Below are 19966 nucleotides of genomic sequence, written 5' to 3' on the forward strand. Positions count from 1 at the left end.
GGTAGATAGGTAGCAGTGAGCAGCGAAAGTATGGCAAAGTATTTCGAAAGTAAAAGTATCCTGTTAAGATGGAGATGTCTATATACATATATATATACGCCTTTACCAGCCCGTATGAATCAATTGATTCACCGAAGCTTATCACAATCATCAGCTACACTCTTACAGTAATAATTGTGCGGGCAATCCATAATCTCTAATTCCTAACCCTAAGGACGTGCTTGGGGGCTGTGTCGGGGCTCAAAATAGTTACAGGCCATCAACGCTACATTCTTTGTCCGACACGCGACAAACTTCAAGCGACATCTCACGTCGGGCTGAGCCACGGAAATAAGATCTTGATTATGCTGTTGTATACTCTGTCTATATATTAAAGGGTGGATGTGTCTTGTGGCATCGACATCAGCCCACCAACTTCCCTTCAATCTCGACGCCAATCACTCCTACAGACAATCGTCATAGATAATCATCTCTACAAACAACATGGGAAACGGAACTCCCCTCCCTGCCAAACTGGCTGGCCCCCCTCTCAGCGATCGCGAGGCCATCGCTGACGCGTGCTACCGCGCTTTCGCCTCCATCGACCATGCCAGCGAGGAGCTTCTTGAGTCCAGCGCGACGCCCGACGTCTACACCGACATCGCCTTCAAAGCGTGCGACGGCTACGAAGAGCTCAAGAACAAAGTGTGGATTAATGTTGCCCAGCGTGTTGACACCGTCCACTATCTCTCCAACGTCCGTGTCAGCGTCGACACCGAAACCACTGCCCGGGTCACCTTCAACGCTCAGGCAGTGCACTGCATCGTGGGCAAGGGCTACGAGTCAGACTCGACCAATTTCACCACCGGCGCATTCTACGCCTGCGATGCTGTCAAGGTGGACGACCTTTGGAAGCTGAAGACGATGAAGTCAACTCACATTTGGGCTACTGGCGATCGTTCCATCATGAAGCCCCCGAGCAGTGAATAGATAGGATTAGATAGTCATTATGGTACTCGACAATGTCAAAGTGTTAACTTGCTTTTACTGGTGTCTCAATATCTTCCAGTCAGTAGGGTTGTGCTTTGATAATTGAGTAAAAGTTCTCTTGAGCAATGTCTGGCTTAGGTCGTAGGAGGATCAACAATCAGGAGAAGATCCATCAAGTTCACGGGCACAGAATTAAAAGACATACAAAATCGATTTAACAACAACATATCAGAGTATCTACAGTGATTTTCGGTGACTCCTCGCCAACGCACGCAGTTCCGGCTGGAGAGGCGCCAGCACATCATAAGTCACCACTTTCCCCCAATTCTCCTCGAGCTTCTGCTTCATCCGCTGTGGATCACGGCCTGTCGGTCCGTACCTCCAGTGGTACATCTGGCCCATCTGACGCGAGTGGTGGTGGATCCACCGGCCTCGCTCCAACCTTGCTCCACTGTACGTCTGGAGCGCCTCTCCCAACGCCTCCTTCAGCTCTTCACCGGCAAGGGCCTTCTGCTGCACCGACTCCAGGAGTGTGCAGATGACAAGGGCGTCCTCAACGCCGGTGCAGGCCCCCACTCCCATATACGGGGTACTGGCGTGTGCAGCGTCGCCGACGAGACAGGCTCGGCCGCGGGCATATGTCGAGGGGGGGTTATCTTCCAGATCAAAGATCCCCCACTTGACAACCTTCTCGGGATAAAGTTTCCAGATGTCAGCAATCTGCGGGCTGAAACCCTGGAATACCTTTGCAATCTCGCTGCGGTCCACTTGGACCGTCATCCTATCGGGGTCAGGAAACTCCGAGTCCTCGTAAGCGAAGACGGCGATATTGAGCAGAGTCATGGACATGACTGGATAGCAGAGCAGGTCCGCATTTGGCCCCAGATGGTTGCAGGCATTCTTCGCAACCTTCTGGCCGAGGGCTTTGATGCCCACATCGATGGGGACCATGGTGCGGTAGGTAGCGGTGTGACTGAAGCCTGCCCGGCTCTCACCCGCTAGCATGACTTTCCGGGTGGCTGAATGGATGCCATCACAGCCGAGCAGAACATCGGCCTCGGCGGTGCTGCCGTCATCGAAGTGGAGAATAACTTTGTCGTTGACCTCGTCGTAGCCCGCGAGCTGCTTCCCAAAGATCGACGCTTCTTCAGGCAGCATGGCCGCCATCCCCTTGAGGAACTGCGATCGTACGCAGCCCCAGAAGCTGAGGTTGTTGGTGGGCGTCCGGAAGAGCAGTGACTTGGACTCATCTTCAGCTTCCTCGTTTGTCCGAGGGTGGAAGCCGTTCCAGTAGGCATTGCTCGTGCTGGCGTCGGACTTGCCGCTCATACTGCTCAGGAGCTCGACGAGAGCTGGGTCGATCATCTCCATCCACTCTCGTGCTGCGCCGGTGAATGCAAACCCAGCACTGACCTCGTGCCAGGTTGAGGCTCGCTCGTAGATGATTGCGTTGATGCCCCGGCGACGCAGGCCGATTGCTGTCATGACACCGATGATGCCGCCGCCGACCACGGCGACTTGAAGGGGGGGTGCAATGCTTCCCATGTTAGTAATAATGAGTTAAATTGATGAAGCGGATGTAGTGAAGAAGAGCAATGGGAATGGCATACTGGATAGATCTATATATATCCATGTCCATGTATGTGGTGTGACCCGGGAGGCTGAGTCCGGACTTTGGATTCCCCTTCTGAGATTTGATTCCATGCCCCTCCACGCGGAGTCCTGTATACAGCCTCGGATTAATTCAAAATTCATGACGGATATTTAACGGAGTAAGGAGTAATACTGCATCAAGGTAGGTCAGTGCCGTTTCCACGTGCTTGACAGGCTTGCCACCATATCATCTTGCCTTGAACGTTCGCCCCCGGCCTAGCATGTTCAGCATTCAGCATCAATGTGCTTAGGCTGATGATAAGTTTGTTGGTGGCTGAGTTCGCTGATATTTTGTCCCGGATCGAGTGTCAGCTTCCTTCTGCGCGAAAGTTATTGCGTGAATAGCGCTCTAAGTATCTACACGGTATTTATAACAAGAAACGAACTGGACCTTTTCTCTGCAACCAAATACATACCATTTATTTATTTCTTTCCTTAAGACTAGTATAGCGGGTCTTACATTCTCAACATTAAGCAATATGAAGGTTTCATCAAACACTCGTCCAGCAACAAGCTTCATCTTTGGAGGACACATCGGCCCACAGACCAAGAACTCACTGGAAAAAGAAGTCCGGAAGATTGCCAACGGCCCAAATGGAGGATGGATACTCGATACCCTGGCCAGCATGCCACGGTACTGGGAGGCCGTGACGGAGAAGATTCCCGAAGTTGCCAGCACGATGCAGGGCCCTCGCTTGCTGGCCGACCTTGAATCGTGGTTTCGAATCGGTTCTGACTCGGTCGACTCGCTCGCTCCAGACGCGGAGCTCCCAGATCTTTGGCTCGGGATTCTGATGGTGGCCATTCAGCTGGATCAGTATTGGCGCTATCTGGAGAGTCGACTCGCTGATAGAGTTGTCGACGACCTACAGGCAGAGCTAATCAAGGAGGACAAGGTCGAGGCAGTTGGGTTCTGTGCTGGCATGATCGCCGCCGTCGCCATTGCCAGCTCCCACACTCGACAAGAATTCGAAAAGTACGGCACCGTGGCCTTGCGCATCGCAGCCCTGATGGCAGTCCTTGTAGGTGCCACCGAGGAGTGGACCAAAGCGATGGGTAAAGGCAGGTCAATCTCGTTGGCCACAGCCTGGAGAACCCGCAAACAGGGCGATGATCTGGCGCGCATCATCTCGAAGCTGGCTCCCGATGCCTATATATCTGTTATCCTAGACGACTCCCGAGCTACGGTGACAGTATCAGAACGCCTCGCACCAAAGCTGGCCCGGCAGCTCCGAGCAGCTGGTGTCACGGCCATCCAGCTCGCTTTCAAGGGGCAGCTTCACTCCCCGACAACAGAGCGCGAACGCCTGACCGAAGCCGTGATCGAAATGTGCCACTCGATGTCTGAGCTGCAGTATCCCGATGCTGCCCAGCTCGCACTACCCGTCAACCAAGTCTCGGGTCAAGAAACGGGCTTGGTTGGGATGGTCCTGCGCTCTATGCTGGTAAAGCAGTTGAACTGGACCACCACCGCTTCGAAGCTGGCGCTGAACAAGGAGGAGCTCTCACGCGTTGAATTTGGGCTTGACCGACCCCTCCCTCCCCCGGTGGTGCGTGCCTTTGGTGCTAAGCTTGAGTATAAGGAGGTCAATGTGCCCAAGCACCGACCACACGACAGGGCCAAAGAGCTTGTCCATAATACTGAATCAGCGCAAGTCGCAGAGCCGCCGAGTCAGGAAGCAGACGAAAATGCAATTGCAGTGGTGGGCATGTCGCTCAAGGTTGCAGGAGCCAACGACCTGGAAGAGTTCCAGCAGATGCTCAAGACCGGACAGTCGCAGCACCAGCTCATCACCGACGACCGGATAACGCCCAACATGATTTTCCGCGACAAGGACCCCAACCGGAAGTGGTATGGAAACTTCGTGCGCGACCCAGATGCTTTCGACCACAAGTTCTTCAAGAAGAGCCCGCGCGAGTCGATGGCAATAGACCCCCAGGGCCGGCTTTCCCTCGAGGCCGCTTATCAAGCTCTGGAACAGTCTGGATATTTCAACGAGCTGGCTATGACAAGTGCTGCTGAGCAGGAAAGGAAGAAGCACGTTGGGGTCTACGTCGGGCTCTGCTCCTACGAGTACGATTCCAACGTCCACTGCCATCCACCCAGCGCCTTTACGACGACGGGGGAGCTCCGAAGTTTTATTCCCGGCCGGGTCTCGCATTACTTTGGATGGACGGGCCCATCGTTGACCTTTGATACCGCTTGCTCTTCGTCAACCGTAGCCCTCCACAATGCCTGCAGAGACTTGCTGTCCGGGGAGGTCCCAGCAGCGCTGTGTGGTGGTGTCAATGTCTTGACAAGCCTGCAATGGACGCAAAACTTGGCCGCTGGCAGCTTCATCAGCCCGACTGGCCAGTGCAAGCCCTTTGACTCTGGTGCAGATGGGTATTGTCGAGGCGACGGAATTGCCTATGTCTTCCTGAAGAAGCTCTCAACCGCCGTGGCCGATGGCAATACTGTCCTGGGGACCATTCGCTCTACAGGCGTCAACCAGAACCTCAACACCACGCCGCTCTTTGTTCCCAATGTACCATCCCTATCAACGCTCTTTAACGAGGTGATTCGCAAGGCACGCGTCAACCCACGCGACATTTCGTTGGTCGAATGCCACGGTACTGGCACCCCTGTGGGAGATCCTGCTGAATGGCAAAGCATCCGGAATGCCGTGGCTGGTCCTCAACGTGATACGGTTCTGCCCATTGGGTCAGCAAAGGGGCATGTTGGCCATACGGAAGGCGCATCAGGCCTGGTCTCAATGATCAAGGTGCTGCTGATGATGCGAGGCAACTTCATCCCTCCACAAGCCAGCTTCAACACCATGAACCCCGGTATCCACGCACAGCCCTCGGACAACATGGAGGTAGTCACGGCCTTGCGGTCGTGGCCCGGAGCCCGGAAGGTGGCTCTGATCAATAACTACGGTGCTTGTGGATCCAACTCAAGCGCGATCGTTGCTCACTCGGCGCACAAGTCTGCCAAAGCCCCCATGTCCGGTGGACAACGACTCCCCTTCTGGATCTCCGGCCTCGATGCCCGCAGCATTGCAGCGTACAGCACCGCACTGGCTCCATACCTCCAGTCACAGCACCAAGCGACGAGTCTCGCCGATGTATCGTTCAACATGAAATGGCAATCGAACCCCAGTCTGTCTCAAGGAATGATCTTCAGCTGCGGTTCCTTGGACGAGCTCCAGGCCAAGCTTGCTCAGGCAGCCAAGGCTACCAAGGACACAGCCCCCAGTGTCGGCATTGCGCCCGTGAAGCCTGAGCGACCCGTTATTCTGTGCTTTGGAGGACAGGTCTCGACATTCATTGGACTGAATCGCGCAGTATATGAAGGGGCAGCAGTGTTCAGGCACCATCTGGATACCTGCAATGCCGCCATTACATCTCACGGTCTGAAGAGTATCTATCCCGACATCTTCTCCAGCGAGCCATATCAGGATACTATTAAGTTACAGGCTGCTCTCTTTGCCACGCAATATGCCTCGGCCAAGACCTGGATGGACTGTGGGATCGCTGACAAGGTGGTCTCTGTGGTGGGCCACAGCTTTGGGGAGATCACAGCCCTCTGTGTTGCAGGCGTGCTGAGCCTGGATGACACGGTCAAGTTGATCGCCGGTCGAGCCAGGTTGGTGCAGACCGCTTGGGGGGCTGACTCCGGTTCCATGATGGCCATCGAAGCCGACAAAGGTTTGGTGCAAGATCTGCTCCAGGAATCCAACGCAAAATCCGACGGAACTGCGGGCATCGCATGCTACAACGGCCCTCGCAGCTTCACCGTGGCTGGATCAACTAAGGCCATTGACGCATTTGCCGCCACGCTGCCAGGAAAGGAGGTCAAGAGCAAACGTCTCAACGTCACCAATGCCTTCCACTCAGCCTTGGTAGAGAGCATCATCGACCTTCTGGGGGAGGTTGGGAAGGGAGCCACCTTCCATGACGCCATCATCCCGATAGAACGAGCCACTGAGCATGGCGGCGACTCTACGTTGGACTGGACCTTTGTCGGCTCGCACATGCGCCAGCCGGTCTTCTTCAACCACGCTGTACAGCGACTCGCAGAGAAACATCCCGAGGCCATCTTCCTTGAAGCTGGCTCCAATTCGACCATCACCGTCATGGCATCGCGGGCCCTTGCCAACCCTCAGTCGACGCACCACTTCCAGTCCATCTCCATCACTAACACCAACAATGGCATCGACAGGCTCACCGATGCAACGGTCGACCTCTGGAAACAGGGGCTACGGGTGTCTTTCTGGGCCCACCACCGCCTCCAGAAGGACGAGTATGCGCAGCTCCTCCTGCCGCCTTACCAATTCGAAAAGGCACGGCACTGGCTCGAGCTCAAATCGCCAATCGAGCAAGCCATGAAGATTGCTCAAGTCCAGGATGGAACCAAGACTCAGCAGGAGCACGTCAACCCTAATTCTCTTGACATGTGGACCTTCCTGGGCTTCCAGGAGCACAAGAAGAAGACCAAGCTGGCTCGGTTCCGCATCAACACGTCCTCAGACAAGTATCAGCGTCTCTTTGCAACCCACTTCATCGCGAAGACGGCGCCCATTGCTCCAGCCACGCTCGAGATTGACATGGCCATCGAGACCCTTTTCAGTCTCAATCCGGAATGGAGACGTAGTGGTTTCTCGCCGATAATCCGCGACATGCTCAGTCATTCGCCCATGTGCGCTGACTCGACGCGGGAGTACTTGCTCGACCTGGAGCCACTCAATCCAGCCGAAACAGAGTGGCAATGGACCATTCACAGCACGGGGGTTTCTTCCACCAACGACAAGCACGCCGAGGGCCGCATCGCCATGTACTCATCATCCGACCCGGCCGCTCTCCAGGAATTTGGACGCTGGAAGCGCATTGTTACATACGCCCAGTGTCAGGCCGTTCTGGCATTGGGTCCACACGATGAGGGTGTGGAGGCCCTCCAAGGGCGCAACGTGTACCGAGCCTTTGAAGAAGTTGTCGAATTCGGGTCCGTATACCGCGGCGTGAAGTACATCGTGGGCCAGGAGAAAGGGGAGAGTGCAGGCATCGTGCATAAGCAACACTCCGGTGATACCTGGCTTGACGTCCCCAAGGCAGACTGCTACGGCCAAATTGCAGGAATGTACGTCAATCTGCTGACAGACATCCCCGCCAGCGACATGTTCGTTGCCACCGGCCTCGAGCTGGTGATGCGCTCGCCAAAAGCTCAGACTGGGACAGATGGCCGGGAGAATGGTCCAAATGTCTGGCATGTCCTCGCTCGCCACGCACGTCAAGGCGAAAAGGCTTACGTGACCGATGTCTTTGTCTTCGATGCCTCGACGGGTGCTCTGGCGGAGGTCATCCTGGGCCTGCAATATGTCCGCGTCCCCAAGGCCACAATGAGCAAGATCCTGGCACGAGTGACGACGGACAAGTCATTTGTGAGAAGCACCGCAACAGCATCTCTGCCGTTGCCTGACCGTCTTCAGCCTCGTGACGGGCCCATCACTGCTCCTGCCCCCAAGCTGGCACCTACCAAGGCAAACGTCAAGAAGGCAAAACCTGTCGGTGGCACACGCAATATCGCAAATGAAGTATGCAATGTGGTTGCCAACGTTTCCGGCATCGAGGCCAGCGAATTGAGCCTCGACAGCGAGATGGCCGACTTGGGTATTGATTCCCTGATGGCCATGGAAGTGGCGCGCGAGATGGAGAACACTTTCCATTGCACCCTCGACAGCACCGAGACAATGGTCGCCACCAGCATTCGTGACTTTGCTTCCTGCGTGTCGAATGCATTGGCGAGATCTGGAGGTCAAGACGCTGACTCGACCAGCACCGAGAGCGATGATGTGCTCTCAGACTCGGGGGGTGAAGACACCGACTCTGATATCTCGACTCCGGACGACGCCTCGGACATTACCAGCAAGAGTCACGATCCGGTGAGTGATCCACTCACCCCAGCGATACAAAATGTTGATCGTGACGATGTAGCTGCCCGTGAGGCAGAGGCCCTGCATTTAGTCGAAGCCTACACGGCCGGCTGGGAGTCGCCGGTACTTGAAGACGCTATCACCACTGGGTCTAGTGCTGGAGCTGTGGTAATCGTGACAGGTGCATCCGGCAGCCTAGGATCGCACATTGTTCAAGCCCTCGCCGAGCACCCCGATGTCGCAAGTGTCGTCTGCATCAACCGCGCGGTCAAGGACACGCACCCCGACAGCCGACAAGAAGAGGCCCTATCTTCCAGAGGCATAACACTGTCGCCAGCTGCCCGCGAAAAACTGCAGGTATATGGGACTGATACTTCAAAGGCCCAGCTCGGTCTCTCGAACCAGGAGTACAACTGGCTGGCCCAACACGGAACGCACATCATCCACAACGCGTGGCCCATGAGCGCTACACGGCCGCTCAAAGCTTTCGAGCCCCAGCTTCAGGTTATGCGCAACCTGTTGGATCTGGCGCGCGACATGGCCCTCGGAGATGAGCCGCGCAGGATCGGATTCCAGTTTATCTCTTCGATCGGCGTGACGGGGTTTTCGAACGAGTCGCCCGTCCTCGAGCAGCCCATGGCAATGGCTGCGGCGATACCCAGCGGCTACAATGAGGCCAAGTGGGCGTGCGAGCGCATGTTGACCGACACGCTGCGCCGTCACCCGCAGCTTTTCCAGGCAATGGTGGCCCGGCCTGGCCAGATTTCTGGATCAACTGCAAGTGGCTTCTGGAATCCTGTCGAGCACTTTGCTTTTGTTATGAAGAGTGCTCATGCACTGAAGGTGTTTCCTGATCTGCAGGGTGTGCTACATTGGCTGCCCGTGGACAAATCCGCCAGCATCATGGTGGATCTGCTCAATATCGGCAGCGGCGAAGACTCAGGAGAGGTCTATCCGGTCTATCACGTCGATAACCCTGTTGGTCAGTCGTGGAAGGAAATGGTGACGGTTTTGGCGGCATCTCTGGATATCCCACCCCACGGTATCGTTCCCTTCAGGGAGTGGATCCAGCGAGTTCGTCAATCATCTCTGCCACCAGCGCAGAACCCGGCGTCCATGGGGCTGGGGTTCCTTGAGAGCCATTTTGAACGCATGGCTTGCGGTGGGATCGTGCTGGACACGCAGCATTCAAAGGAGCACTCGAAAACTATGGCTGCGCAAGGGCCAGTGAGTGCTGAGGTGGTTCGGTCGTATGTCTCGTCTTGGAAGACGATGGGGTTTCTTCATCATTAGAAGTGTATGTGATTCTACATATAGCGCTGTTTATTATAGAATGTCAATAGTATCGAGTCTTCTTCAGTCCTCAAACTACATAGCAAGATTCTAAAGCATGTACCCGCTCTATATATGCAAGATAACTATGTAAAATTTCATACATAAATACATCAGTCGTCCCTCGGAAGATAACAATGTGGTTTAACCTCTGATATGTATGTTTCTGGGTAGCCGACTGGAAAGATCCTAATTGCATCGTATGGTGTTGAACATCATAAAGGGTCGCCCCTAGCAAAGCATTGTCTCGTCCTATCGTCCAATCGTCCAGATACTCTGAGTCATGACAGGCAGCATGACTTGAGGAGATACTCGCCCAGCGTTGGTCGATAAGGCGGACTATCATAACTCCAGCTGGCCCTAATGGAGTAACCACCCCCCGAAGAGAGGATATCAGACGTATAAACAGGGCTCCCCGTGGACCTGAAGGTCAGCAGCAAACCATTTCCTAGTACTGCATTTCAACAACATGAACAACGCAGCAACGATCCACCTACCACGCATCCTCTGCCTCCACGGCGGAGGCACCAACGCCGTGATCTTCCGGATGCAGTGCCGTGTGCTCGAGAAGCGCCTTGGACGTTCTTTTCGTCTCGTCTATGCACAGGCTCCATTCACCAGTACAGAACCCGGGCCAGATGTAACGTCGGTCTACAGAAACTACGGGCCTTTCAGGGTCTGGTTCTGTGATCACAACATGTCTAAAGTCCTGACATCCCAGGATGTTGCCACAGCGATTGACGCCAGTCTTGCACTCGCCATGGCTGCCGACGACGCCAAGGGGGCTACGGGCGACTGGGTTGGCCTGTTGGGCTTCAGCCAGGGCGCAAAGGCGGCAGCTAGCATTCTTTATCGGCAGCAAAGATGTGGAATCACCAACTTCCGGTTCGCAATTCTCTTTGCCGGTCGTGGGCCTTTGGTGTGGCTCATGCCTGACCTCCCCCAGCCGCATGGTCTGGTCGACGCCGCTACACCGTTCACACACCCCTCTTCTCCCTGGCTCACTATGGGCTCTGACGGGCACATGTTGCGGCTGCCTACAGTGCATGTCCATGGGGTAAACGATCCTGGCCTGGAGCATCACCGAGACCTGCTTAGGGAGTACTGCGACCCGGTACAGGCCACACTGTTGGAGTGGGCGGGCGATCATCGCATGCCGATCAAGAGCAGAGACGTCGAGACAGTGGTCCAACAGATTCACCGAGTTGCAAGAGAGACGGAGACTCCGTCCGTAATGATGACTGGGAAAGGTTTCTATGGAAGATCGGTCGAGAATGGCTTCTCGCTACAAACTTTGAGCATGTAACGTATTTCACAAGCGAGCCGCCCACACAAGCGAGCCGCCCACCCCAACCAACCTACTAATTTCAATCATATATATGTCAACCATAACTCCATTAAATTGAATATACTAAAATAAATCTATCTAGCTGGGCATCTATTAAATCTATGCTCAGTTGATCTGCACCCACTACACCTTGGTGTAGCCCGCGTACGTGGTTCTAAAGCCGGTTCTTCATGTATGCCGGCACCGGCATGGGGTGCTTCATCTGCTTCCACTAGCTCAGGAATCAATTGAGAAGCTTCTTGTACTAAGAGGCCTTCTTCTGTAGGTATCTGCCTCCGGGATCTAGTACGCTTTTGCTTCTGCTTCTCGTTGGCGGCGCGTAATTCCTTGTTTTCTTTAGCGAGTAAGATAGCACCTTGCATTGTAAGACGGAAGCCTTTCACAAGCTGGTTTAATGCACGATCTGACGGGCTAGGCGGGCTTCGAGATCTTGTACGAAGTAAAGCTTTAATTGATGAAGCTTGTCGACGTAGGTCTTTCTCTGTAAAAGGGGTTTTTGGGGTAAAATTCCGGCTTGATTCACTACCCCGGCTGGTAGGGGGGGTCGGGGTTCGGAGCCGGATATTGAGCTTTGAAATCACTCGGTCGGGTCCAAATGGTACTAAACCGGCTGCTGCGAAGCTATTTTTAATCGTCTCCGATTTAAAAGCTTCAATTCGTGCGTGGGGGTATGCTTCGAGGAAGTCAAGTTTATCAATATAGTTGATCCTATTCCGCATCTTGATTTCAACCATCCGACCGTACGTACGTTTTAACACCGCAAAACAACCAATATCAAGAGGTTGTAAAAGATGAGATGAATGAGCTGGCATACAGATTGGTATCACCTTATTTTGCTCACAAAGTTCATCAAATTTAGGTGTTAAATGACTTCCGTGGCCGTCAAGTATTAAGAGCCGGTATACCCCCTTCGTACGTATAGTACTAGGAATAAAGAGCTTTTCAAGCCAACGAAGGCTAATTTCATCGGAAGTCCAGCCATTAGGACTAACTTCAAGACGCCAATCCTCCGGGAGGCCGTCGAACCATGATTCAATAAAGACTTTGCCTTTAAAGATTATACACGGAGGAAGCACCCATCCAGAAGCATTTATACATTCAATTGTAGTCACCCATTCACGATTTCCAGGTTGTAAAACCGGCCTCCGACCGTAGTATTCACTCCTCGTAATAACCTTTGTAGTTGCAGTTAATCCCATTGCGAAGCCGGTCTCGTCAAAGTTATAGATATCGTCGGAATCGATTCCATATTGAAGGATTGTCTTTTGAACCAGATTAAACCACTCCATAATGATTTTAGGATCTTCACATTTCGCACGCTCGTAGTTATACCGTTTCGAGAATTGGGAGGAGAGGAGAGGACGCCTTTTAACAAAGTTCGTAACCCAATTTTGGCCGACCGAAAGAACCGGGGTAGTTCCACGCTTTTGAAGAAGAAGATCGGCCATTTCTCGTACCATAGAGGGCCGGGGGGCTGCTCCACGTAGATCCATAGAGAGAATCCATTTTTCAAGAGAATCCTCTTCAATTTGGGTCAATTTAAATGAATTAGCGCGTGTAGTACTTCGTTGAGTACAGCCGGATAGGCGGTCGCGTAAGGTTGTACGTGGTATATCAAAGCGGCGTGCTATTTCACGAATTGAAGAGATTTCTCGATTCTTAAAAGCCTGGATAGCTAGTAAGATCCTACCCTCTTGCTCTATTGAATCTTTAGAGCTTCGGGATCGAATTGGTGGCATGGTAGGTGGTTGAATTGACTAAGTGCTAATCTATGGACGCGTTTTGGTTGGGGTGGGCGGCTCGCTTGTGTGGGCGGCTCGCTTGTGAAATACGTTACATTTGAAATTGTTATGGGTGGCGTTAAAGGGGTTCATGGGACGATACCACAATATATTCTATACCACGGCGTATACTGCATGTCGGAGGGCTTTGTCGCGATATACATTGTAAAGGGGTGATCCCCAAACACGGCCGTACTTCGTTCCATTGACCAAGAGTCTCTGTCCTGTGCGGATGCATGTCAGACCGCGGAACAACATTAATCTGAATATCTTTGTTGAAAAAGTGGGTAACGTCTCTCTCGTACTATCTTACCACCACTCAGCCCGGGGAAACGATGTTGAAGCGGACTTTCTATGGGGGCGGAAAGACAAGCTGGGGCCAAACACAGCCACTTGCTTCACTCTTATAAAGGCCACAGCATCCCATAACGGAGCAAGATTAATTTAAATCACAATGTACAGCTCATTAAACACCCTTGCGACCTCTTTCTGGCGTACAACAAGATATTTAAATCTCCCAAGACACTTCTCAAAACTCACCTACTCTCATTCTCCCAACATGCCCTCCATCACCACCGACCAGTGGCTCGAAGCCGCTGCCTACCGTCGCAGTGTCCGTGCCTTGGGGGGAACCTCCAAGGTTTCAGATGAACGAGTTCATGAGATTGTCGCCAAAGTCCTTTCCTTTGCTCCCTCGTCTTACAATACTCAGCCCGTCCGCATCTCGCTTGCTTATGGGGAGAAGCACAAGGAGCTCTGGAGCATTATCCTCAGGGAGTCTGAGCCGATCCTCAAGTCAATTAATCCAGGTCTCTGGCAGAAATTGGGCCCCCTTTTCGAAGGCCATAAAGCTGCTTATGGATCCGTATGTTACCGCTTTGTCACTTGTCACTCAGACCATCTAACCTGTGCAGGTACTCTTCTGGGAGCGCGGTGAAACGGCGAAAGAGGCTGCCGAGACGCACAAAGCAACCGGGCATATGTTTGGCGAATGGGGAGAGCATACTCAAGGCATCCATCAGATCCTTGTCTGGACTGCCTTGGAACTGGAGGGAGTCGGAGCCAATCTGCAGCACATGAACGCCATTCCACCCATCGAGGCTGCCATCAAGAAGTTCGCAGGGGTCCCTGAAGATTACAAACTAAAAGCCCACTTGAACTATGGCGATGAGCAGGCTCCTCGTCCCGAGAACCCGCCGAAACTGCCAATTACCGAGACACTCACGATTCTATGATCAGATTTAGATATGGCTGAGGGGAGGCCTAATGACATGATCTTACAGGGTTACTAGGTAGATAGCGATAGACTTGATTGTGCTGCGGTCTCTAATATCTGACTCTTTTAAGACTGCCCAGAGCACAGTAGGGCTAGTGGATGAACACGTTGCTATTCTAAGTGTCTGCGTATGTCTCCTTGGAAAGTCCCGGGCCACCTCATATATACCCCTGTTGACTTAGTAGATACTTTTCACTTCCTTTTTCCTGCAATCCAAAATTACCGAAACTTAGTACTAACTAGAGGACCCTAACTAAACCATGCATCATCTGCTTAATCAACTTCGTATAGATCTTTATTTCTTGTATCAAATACCCATTAACTCTAAGGAGCCCTATTCTTTTATAATAAACAATGTTTGCTTATGTCTTACTATATTACTTGGGTTAAAAAAGGCCCTAGAATAAATAATAAAAGTTGTCGAATACCAAGTCAATACATGGTAGAAACGGTAGAAACCAGTTATTATACCCTGGGTGCCAGAAATACCATACAAAAGTGCATATTACAGTCATCAATGTCCGCACAGATTGTTGAAATAACTAGCGGGTTTTGTCATTTTAGTTAGAGTTGTCAATATCGGTCATCTATACCATATATTGTTCGTACACCAGCTTTCTGTCAGTTATGAGCCCGGAATCGTTCTATTGAAAGATCTATTTGAATAAGATCAACCTCGCTGTCGTCGAAATTGAGGCTAAAGTGGCACTTTCTCGTCAACTCATCCTCTACCTTTATTTGCTATATACGAAGTGGGCATGACCTAAATACTAACTAAGCATATCCTACAACATGACCTTGGAAGCGTTCACTGAGCAACACCTGAGTGCTCACCGAGCATAACCTCCAGGGCTGAGCACTATTCCGACATTACTAATCATACCCTAAGCATCACTGAGTATCATTTTACTAGTGCAATTAACTAGGTAACATTGTAAGGAAATAGTCCCTGTGCTACCCAGATGTGAGATACTCAGTGAGAATAACCGTATAAAGCGGCGGCACACCGATCGGGAAATTCACATACACGGTCTAAAATCCGGTTGATACAGCTATATGTGTAGGTTTAAAGCCGGTATGTGAGACATTTATTCGAGTTCTTTTGAATAGATATTCTGACAGGCAAAAAAAAAAAAGGGAGAACAGACCAATCAAAGTGAGAGTGAAAACAAAATATCAGAACCTGAAGCTTGATATTGATATACAAAGTAAAAAAGACACATAAAAACTCCACGGCGGTCAGGTTGAGTCACTCAAGTTTACCATGCACTATGACCGAAGAGGCAAAAAAACAGTCCACCATATCATTGGTTTTAGAGATTAACGGCGGTACCACATGCGTGTGATTCTAGTTTGTCTCATCTTCTTCTGCAGCTGGAAGATACCGTACATCAGTGCCTCGGAAGTGGGTGGGCCTTGATTTTTGTTAGTCAATTGTAACAGCACAAGCGTGAGGGAGGAGGAAATGCTTACATCCAGGCACGTAGATATCGACCGGCACAACCCGGTCACAGCCCCGCACGACCGAGTAACTGTAGTGGTAGTAGCCACCACCGTTGGCACAACTGCCCATGCTGATAACCCACCGGGGGTCGGGCATTTGATCATAGACCTGGCGGAGAGCAGGGGCCATCTTGTTCGTCAATGTACCGGCCACAATCATAACATCGGATTGACGCGGAGAAGCACGGAAAATGATTCCAAGACGATCCTGATCGTAACGGGGGGTAGAAAGGTGCATCATCTCCACGGCGCAGCATGCGAGACCGAAGGTCATGGGCCACAAAGAGCTTTGACGAGCCCAATTGGCAATCTGATCAAGGGTGGTCCTGGGTAATATAGGGTCAGCGGAAGTTCGAGGCGCATTCTAGATGAAAGCCATGGAGAGCAAACGAACAAGGCATATTGCATAGCACCCTCCTTCTTCTCCTGGCTGGGCAAAGGCACCTCTCGGCGGGTCTTGCCTGACGCGGTCAATTGCTGGGCGGCTGCTGATGGTTGACGCTCGAGCGCTGTCGCTGATTTGATTGACGAAGTCGAGAGGGCCGCGAAGGGTTGGGCACGGGGGATAGAGGCAACGAAACGGGGTCGCGCAGCTGTTTTCTGTTAGTGAATTGATATTGTCGATGAGGCGAAGAAGATCCCTACCGCACAGAGCGCCAGAGATGGCGGGCCTCGCCATCGGAAGCATCTTGAGAAAAGTCTCTTCGGTGGAGAGGAACAAGTTGAATGGAAGGTCGTGATCCCGGAAGTTAAAGAGACAAGGTAATTGCAGCCTCGTCCAGTGACGACAAGTAATGTAGAATTACAAGAGGGCAGAGGTGGCGGACTCCGGGTAACTGCAAGACAAGGAGAACCCCAAAAAGGTTCCGATTCCAGAGTGGAAGAAGATGATGTATACCGACGGTTTTATGGAGATGATGTAAGCTATTACCTCGCAGCTCATTGGCTTAACGGCCGTATTTTTCAATCACGGAACCTGGTATGGTAAAAGCGGTGAGCTGCTCGTAAATGGAATTGCCTGTGTGGTCATTGGCTCTGAGCTCCTTTTGCTGCCTCGATGCCTGAACGCGTCTTCTCCATAGGTTAGTTATGCCGCGGGGGATTGGAGACAACCACTCCACTGCTGTCTACATTTTGATTGCAAAGTACCCGTCCCTTGAAAGGGCTGCTCAATTACAGAGCATTGTGGACATTATATGGAGAGATAATACCTACCCAAATTAGAACTCTCACTCGATCACGGTGTCGAGACAAGGGAATCAGTCCCTAAACTCCAAGAGCTCAAGTGATTGCGCCCAGTCCAGATACATTGCCACTTCAAGAGCTATCTCAGAAATGGCTGGTCCCAAAATTGCCTGCATTGGCGTGGTTGGGAAAGCAGTATGTATCGCTCTACCAACTTGTCCCTTTGGAATTGTTCATACTAACCCGGTTGCAGGATAACCCTCTCCACATTTCCCTGTTTCCCCCATATTCGGATTCCACTATCGAATTCTCCTTCTTACTGAACTCCTGTCTCGACATTTTCGACATCCGGTGCAAACAAACATCCATTGATCAGGATCTAGGTCTATTACATGCAATTGACGAACGACTTGCGGCCTATGGATGGTTGACGACCACGGGGGTAAAACTATTGATCATTGTGGATTTATTCGGTCAGGAAGAGGCCAGCGCTGGAAAACAAGCAGGCGCTGCGATTAATGGTTTGAGAGATTCTGATTTGAAGCCGGTGTGTTTGTCCTTGATGCTTAGCGAATGCTTATCTGCCACAAGATCCCAACCCCTGACTATTCCATATAGGCATTCCGCGCATTACAGAGTGCATATATCCAGCTTTTGCAGAATCCATTCTATTCCCCCGACGATCACGTACCGATTCCCGGGAATACAGCTTTTTCTTTGTCCGCTTGCCAGCCAATCTCTAACAAAAAGTTCGTTGCGGATGTTAAACGTATTGGGGAGTCGTGGACCCCAGGTACTTCTCTGTAGGGAGAGTACCAATGTCACATCTTGAGGATACAGATAAACCCCTCGGTCAACCAGCTTCCCCAACTTACATTCGTATTAGACAGCAATAATCTTACCAAACCGTTCGGACATTATCCATACTATTTCTTTAGTCATTAAGCTACTTTGGATTTCCATTTCGTATGGTGTAAGTAATGAGGATTCTGAAGATAATAGAACAGAGAAGAAAAGGATGACTATTTTGTTATCTCATCATGCTAATTCGGGTTGGTAGTGTTAAGTTTCGACTTCAGTCTGTTCCAGGGCAACCATAATCTCTGACATTTCACGAGGGTCGCAAACAGCCCACACTCCACCACCTTTGGTGTCAACTCTCCCAACCTCTTTGCCAACCAAATTCCTACCGACCTTTCCTGGTCCAATTCCGATCCACCGCCTCACGCCTCGTTCCTGATCAAGATAGCGAATGCTATCCCACCATCTTACCGTATCAGTGCACTGTCTTGAAAGGAGATCCTTGATGTCTTCCTTAGACTGAAATGGCAAGGCAGAAACATTTGATATGCATGGAATTGATGCCGGGAATGTGATGTTGATTTTGTCGAGGGCATGTCTCATATAATCCGCAGCTAGCGCCATAGCAGGGCTATGAAACGGGCTCTCACTTTTCAGTCTGACAGCCCGTGGGTCGTGACCTCCAAATTGACGCATTTGGACCAGAAGGATTTTGATTCGGTCAAGACTACCACTTAGCACAATTTGATTTTTCGAGTTGATATTTGCGACCACCACTCGTTGAATTGATGGGACACGGTTATCCCTGTCGAATTCAATACCCGGTGATTCGGGGCCAATGAATTCCTGAACCGTTCGAAGCAAACCTTCCAGGTGCTCGGGTTCACAGAGAAGTGCAACCATGCCATATGTTTCACCTGATTGTTCGGTCAACTGGCGCGTACACTGGGCCATCATTTCAGCCCGACCACGAACTAGTTGTAAAGCATCTCCGAAGTTAAGATAGCCCCCGGCAACCAATGCGGAGAACTCCCCGAGGCTATGTCCAAGTGTAACATCGACCCGAGATTTAATGTCGAATCCGAATTCCTGCTCCAAAATACGAAGTATCAGGACTGAGATTGCCATGACCGCAGGCTGTGCATTCTCCGTTTTGTTGAGCTTGGAGTTGGGGCCATCGGATATAATGCTGGACAGTTTGAACCCGAGGGTGCTATCCATCTCGTCCAAAATCTTAGTCGCGGTGTGGGGGAAGTTTTCAATCCAAGCGTTGGCCATCCCAACCCTTTGGACTCCATGCCCTATCGTGTGTTAGCAGCCAATTTGAGGTTCAGAGGTAAAAGGGGGATGGGGGCGGCAAACCTGGGAAAAAGAGGGCTGTGTGCAGGTCTCGTCTGAAGGACAGGATATTAAGGTTTGTCGGTCTCGAAGGTGTAGCCAAAACTTGCGATGTGACATGCACAATGGATCTTAGTCGGAGGTGATCCCTGGAATGCGACAACCGTGAGAGCATCTTGTTTATAGTTGCAGCAGCCCTAAGCAACCCTTTGGGGCCTTGATCTTGACCGTATCAACACAACATATGAGCATGGTGGCTATTTCGTAGTAGCGAGAGTGAGATCCGCTATCCCATGGAGCGAGCGAGAAATGTTCCTTCAGTCCATGCTAGTGTTTATCAAGGGAGTAGTGACCTCCGTGTGGGGTTAGATGTGGGATTCACGTGAGCTCCTTTTTTCGGGGTAATCGGCTATGCAAAGATTTCCCCGTATACGTCGACTGTTATTTATAAATAGACCTCAATGGAGATTACATGGTTCTTATATGCTATACTAATATTATTCATATTCTAAGAGCGATTAATAATATATACACATGCTTAGTTATCTACGTACTTTAACCTCATAAAATATAGCTAAATACCTAATTGAGATTGGTATATACTAGTTTATGTATTCTATTGGTATTTGCTCTATACCTATTTATTACCCAAGTATGCAGAGCCCCACATTTCAATAAGCAGAATAGGCTCAAATCATGCAAAACATTATTCCGAAGTCAGTTGAATGGCCATTTGCGTATGAAATATGAGTATAAGATAGATTTTGATTGTGAGTACTCTCTATAATACACAGAATATAGTGTATGCAGCAGTACATGTAACTTACACATCCATGTACCGACCTTCACAATGTGGTTATTGTCT

General features: G+C 51.2%; 8 protein-coding genes across 8 annotated transcripts; 5 read left to right on the plus strand and 3 right to left on the minus strand.

Annotated features, from left to right (window-relative positions):
• Positions 1–483: 483 nt before the first annotated feature.
• Positions 484–969, plus strand: N7537_005070 (nuclear transport factor 2 family protein; the record flags this gene model as incomplete). The annotated part of the gene is made up of 1 exon (XM_056896127.1): positions 484–969. The coding sequence occupies one exon, from the start codon at positions 484–486 to the stop codon at positions 967–969; it is 486 nt and encodes a 161-aa protein (XP_056755875.1).
• A 237-nt stretch (positions 970–1206) lies between these two features.
• N7537_005071 (FAD-dependent oxidoreductase) lies at positions 1207–2514 on the minus strand (the record flags this gene model as incomplete). The annotated part of the gene is made up of 1 exon (XM_056896128.1): positions 1207–2514. One exon carries the CDS (start codon positions 2512–2514, stop codon positions 1207–1209), a length of 1308 nt encoding a protein of 435 aa, XP_056755876.1.
• Positions 2515–3101: 587 nt separating this feature from the next.
• Positions 3102–9830, plus strand: N7537_005072 (type I iterative polyketide synthase; the record flags this gene model as incomplete). Its single annotated transcript, XM_056896129.1, has 1 exon — positions 3102–9830. One exon carries the CDS (start codon positions 3102–3104, stop codon positions 9828–9830), a length of 6729 nt encoding a protein of 2242 aa, XP_056755877.1.
• Positions 9831–10338: 508 nt separating this feature from the next.
• N7537_005073 (uncharacterized protein) lies at positions 10339–11104 on the plus strand (the record flags this gene model as incomplete). Its single annotated transcript, XM_056896130.1, has 2 exons — positions 10339–11003; positions 11065–11104. 2 exons carry the CDS (start codon positions 10339–10341, stop codon positions 11102–11104), a joined length of 705 nt encoding a protein of 234 aa, XP_056755878.1.
• A 2453-nt stretch (positions 11105–13557) lies between these two features.
• Positions 13558–14233, plus strand: N7537_005074 (nitroreductase family protein; the record flags this gene model as incomplete). The annotated part of the gene is made up of 2 exons (XM_056896131.1): positions 13558–13863; positions 13913–14233. The coding sequence occupies 2 exons, from the start codon at positions 13558–13560 to the stop codon at positions 14231–14233; spliced, it is 627 nt and encodes a 208-aa protein (XP_056755879.1).
• A 1361-nt stretch (positions 14234–15594) lies between these two features.
• On the minus strand, positions 15595–16465 carry N7537_005075 (NuoB/complex I 20 kDa subunit family protein; the record flags this gene model as incomplete). The annotated part of the gene is made up of 4 exons (XM_056896132.1): positions 15595–15689; positions 15748–16103; positions 16172–16370; positions 16423–16465. The coding sequence occupies 4 exons, from the start codon at positions 16463–16465 to the stop codon at positions 15595–15597; spliced, it is 693 nt and encodes a 230-aa protein (XP_056755880.1).
• Positions 16466–16945: 480 nt separating this feature from the next.
• On the plus strand, positions 16946–17769 carry N7537_005076 (uncharacterized protein; the record flags this gene model as incomplete). The annotated part of the gene is made up of 3 exons (XM_056896133.1): positions 16946–17157; positions 17216–17509; positions 17581–17769. Exons 1-3 carry the CDS (start codon positions 17113–17115, stop codon positions 17767–17769), a joined length of 528 nt encoding a protein of 175 aa, XP_056755881.1. The 5' UTR covers positions 16946–17112.
• A 255-nt stretch (positions 17770–18024) lies between these two features.
• N7537_005077 (ACP S-malonyltransferase) lies at positions 18025–19041 on the minus strand (the record flags this gene model as incomplete). The annotated part of the gene is made up of 1 exon (XM_056896134.1): positions 18025–19041. One exon carries the CDS (start codon positions 19039–19041, stop codon positions 18025–18027), a length of 1017 nt encoding a protein of 338 aa, XP_056755882.1.
• Positions 19042–19966: the final 925 nt, after the last annotated feature.

This window comes from Penicillium hordei, assembly GCF_028827395.1.
Source record: "Penicillium hordei strain IBT 12815 chromosome Unknown utg000002l_segment0_segment0, whole genome shotgun sequence".
NCBI classification, from domain to species: Eukaryota; Fungi; Ascomycota; class Eurotiomycetes; order Eurotiales; family Aspergillaceae; genus Penicillium; species Penicillium hordei.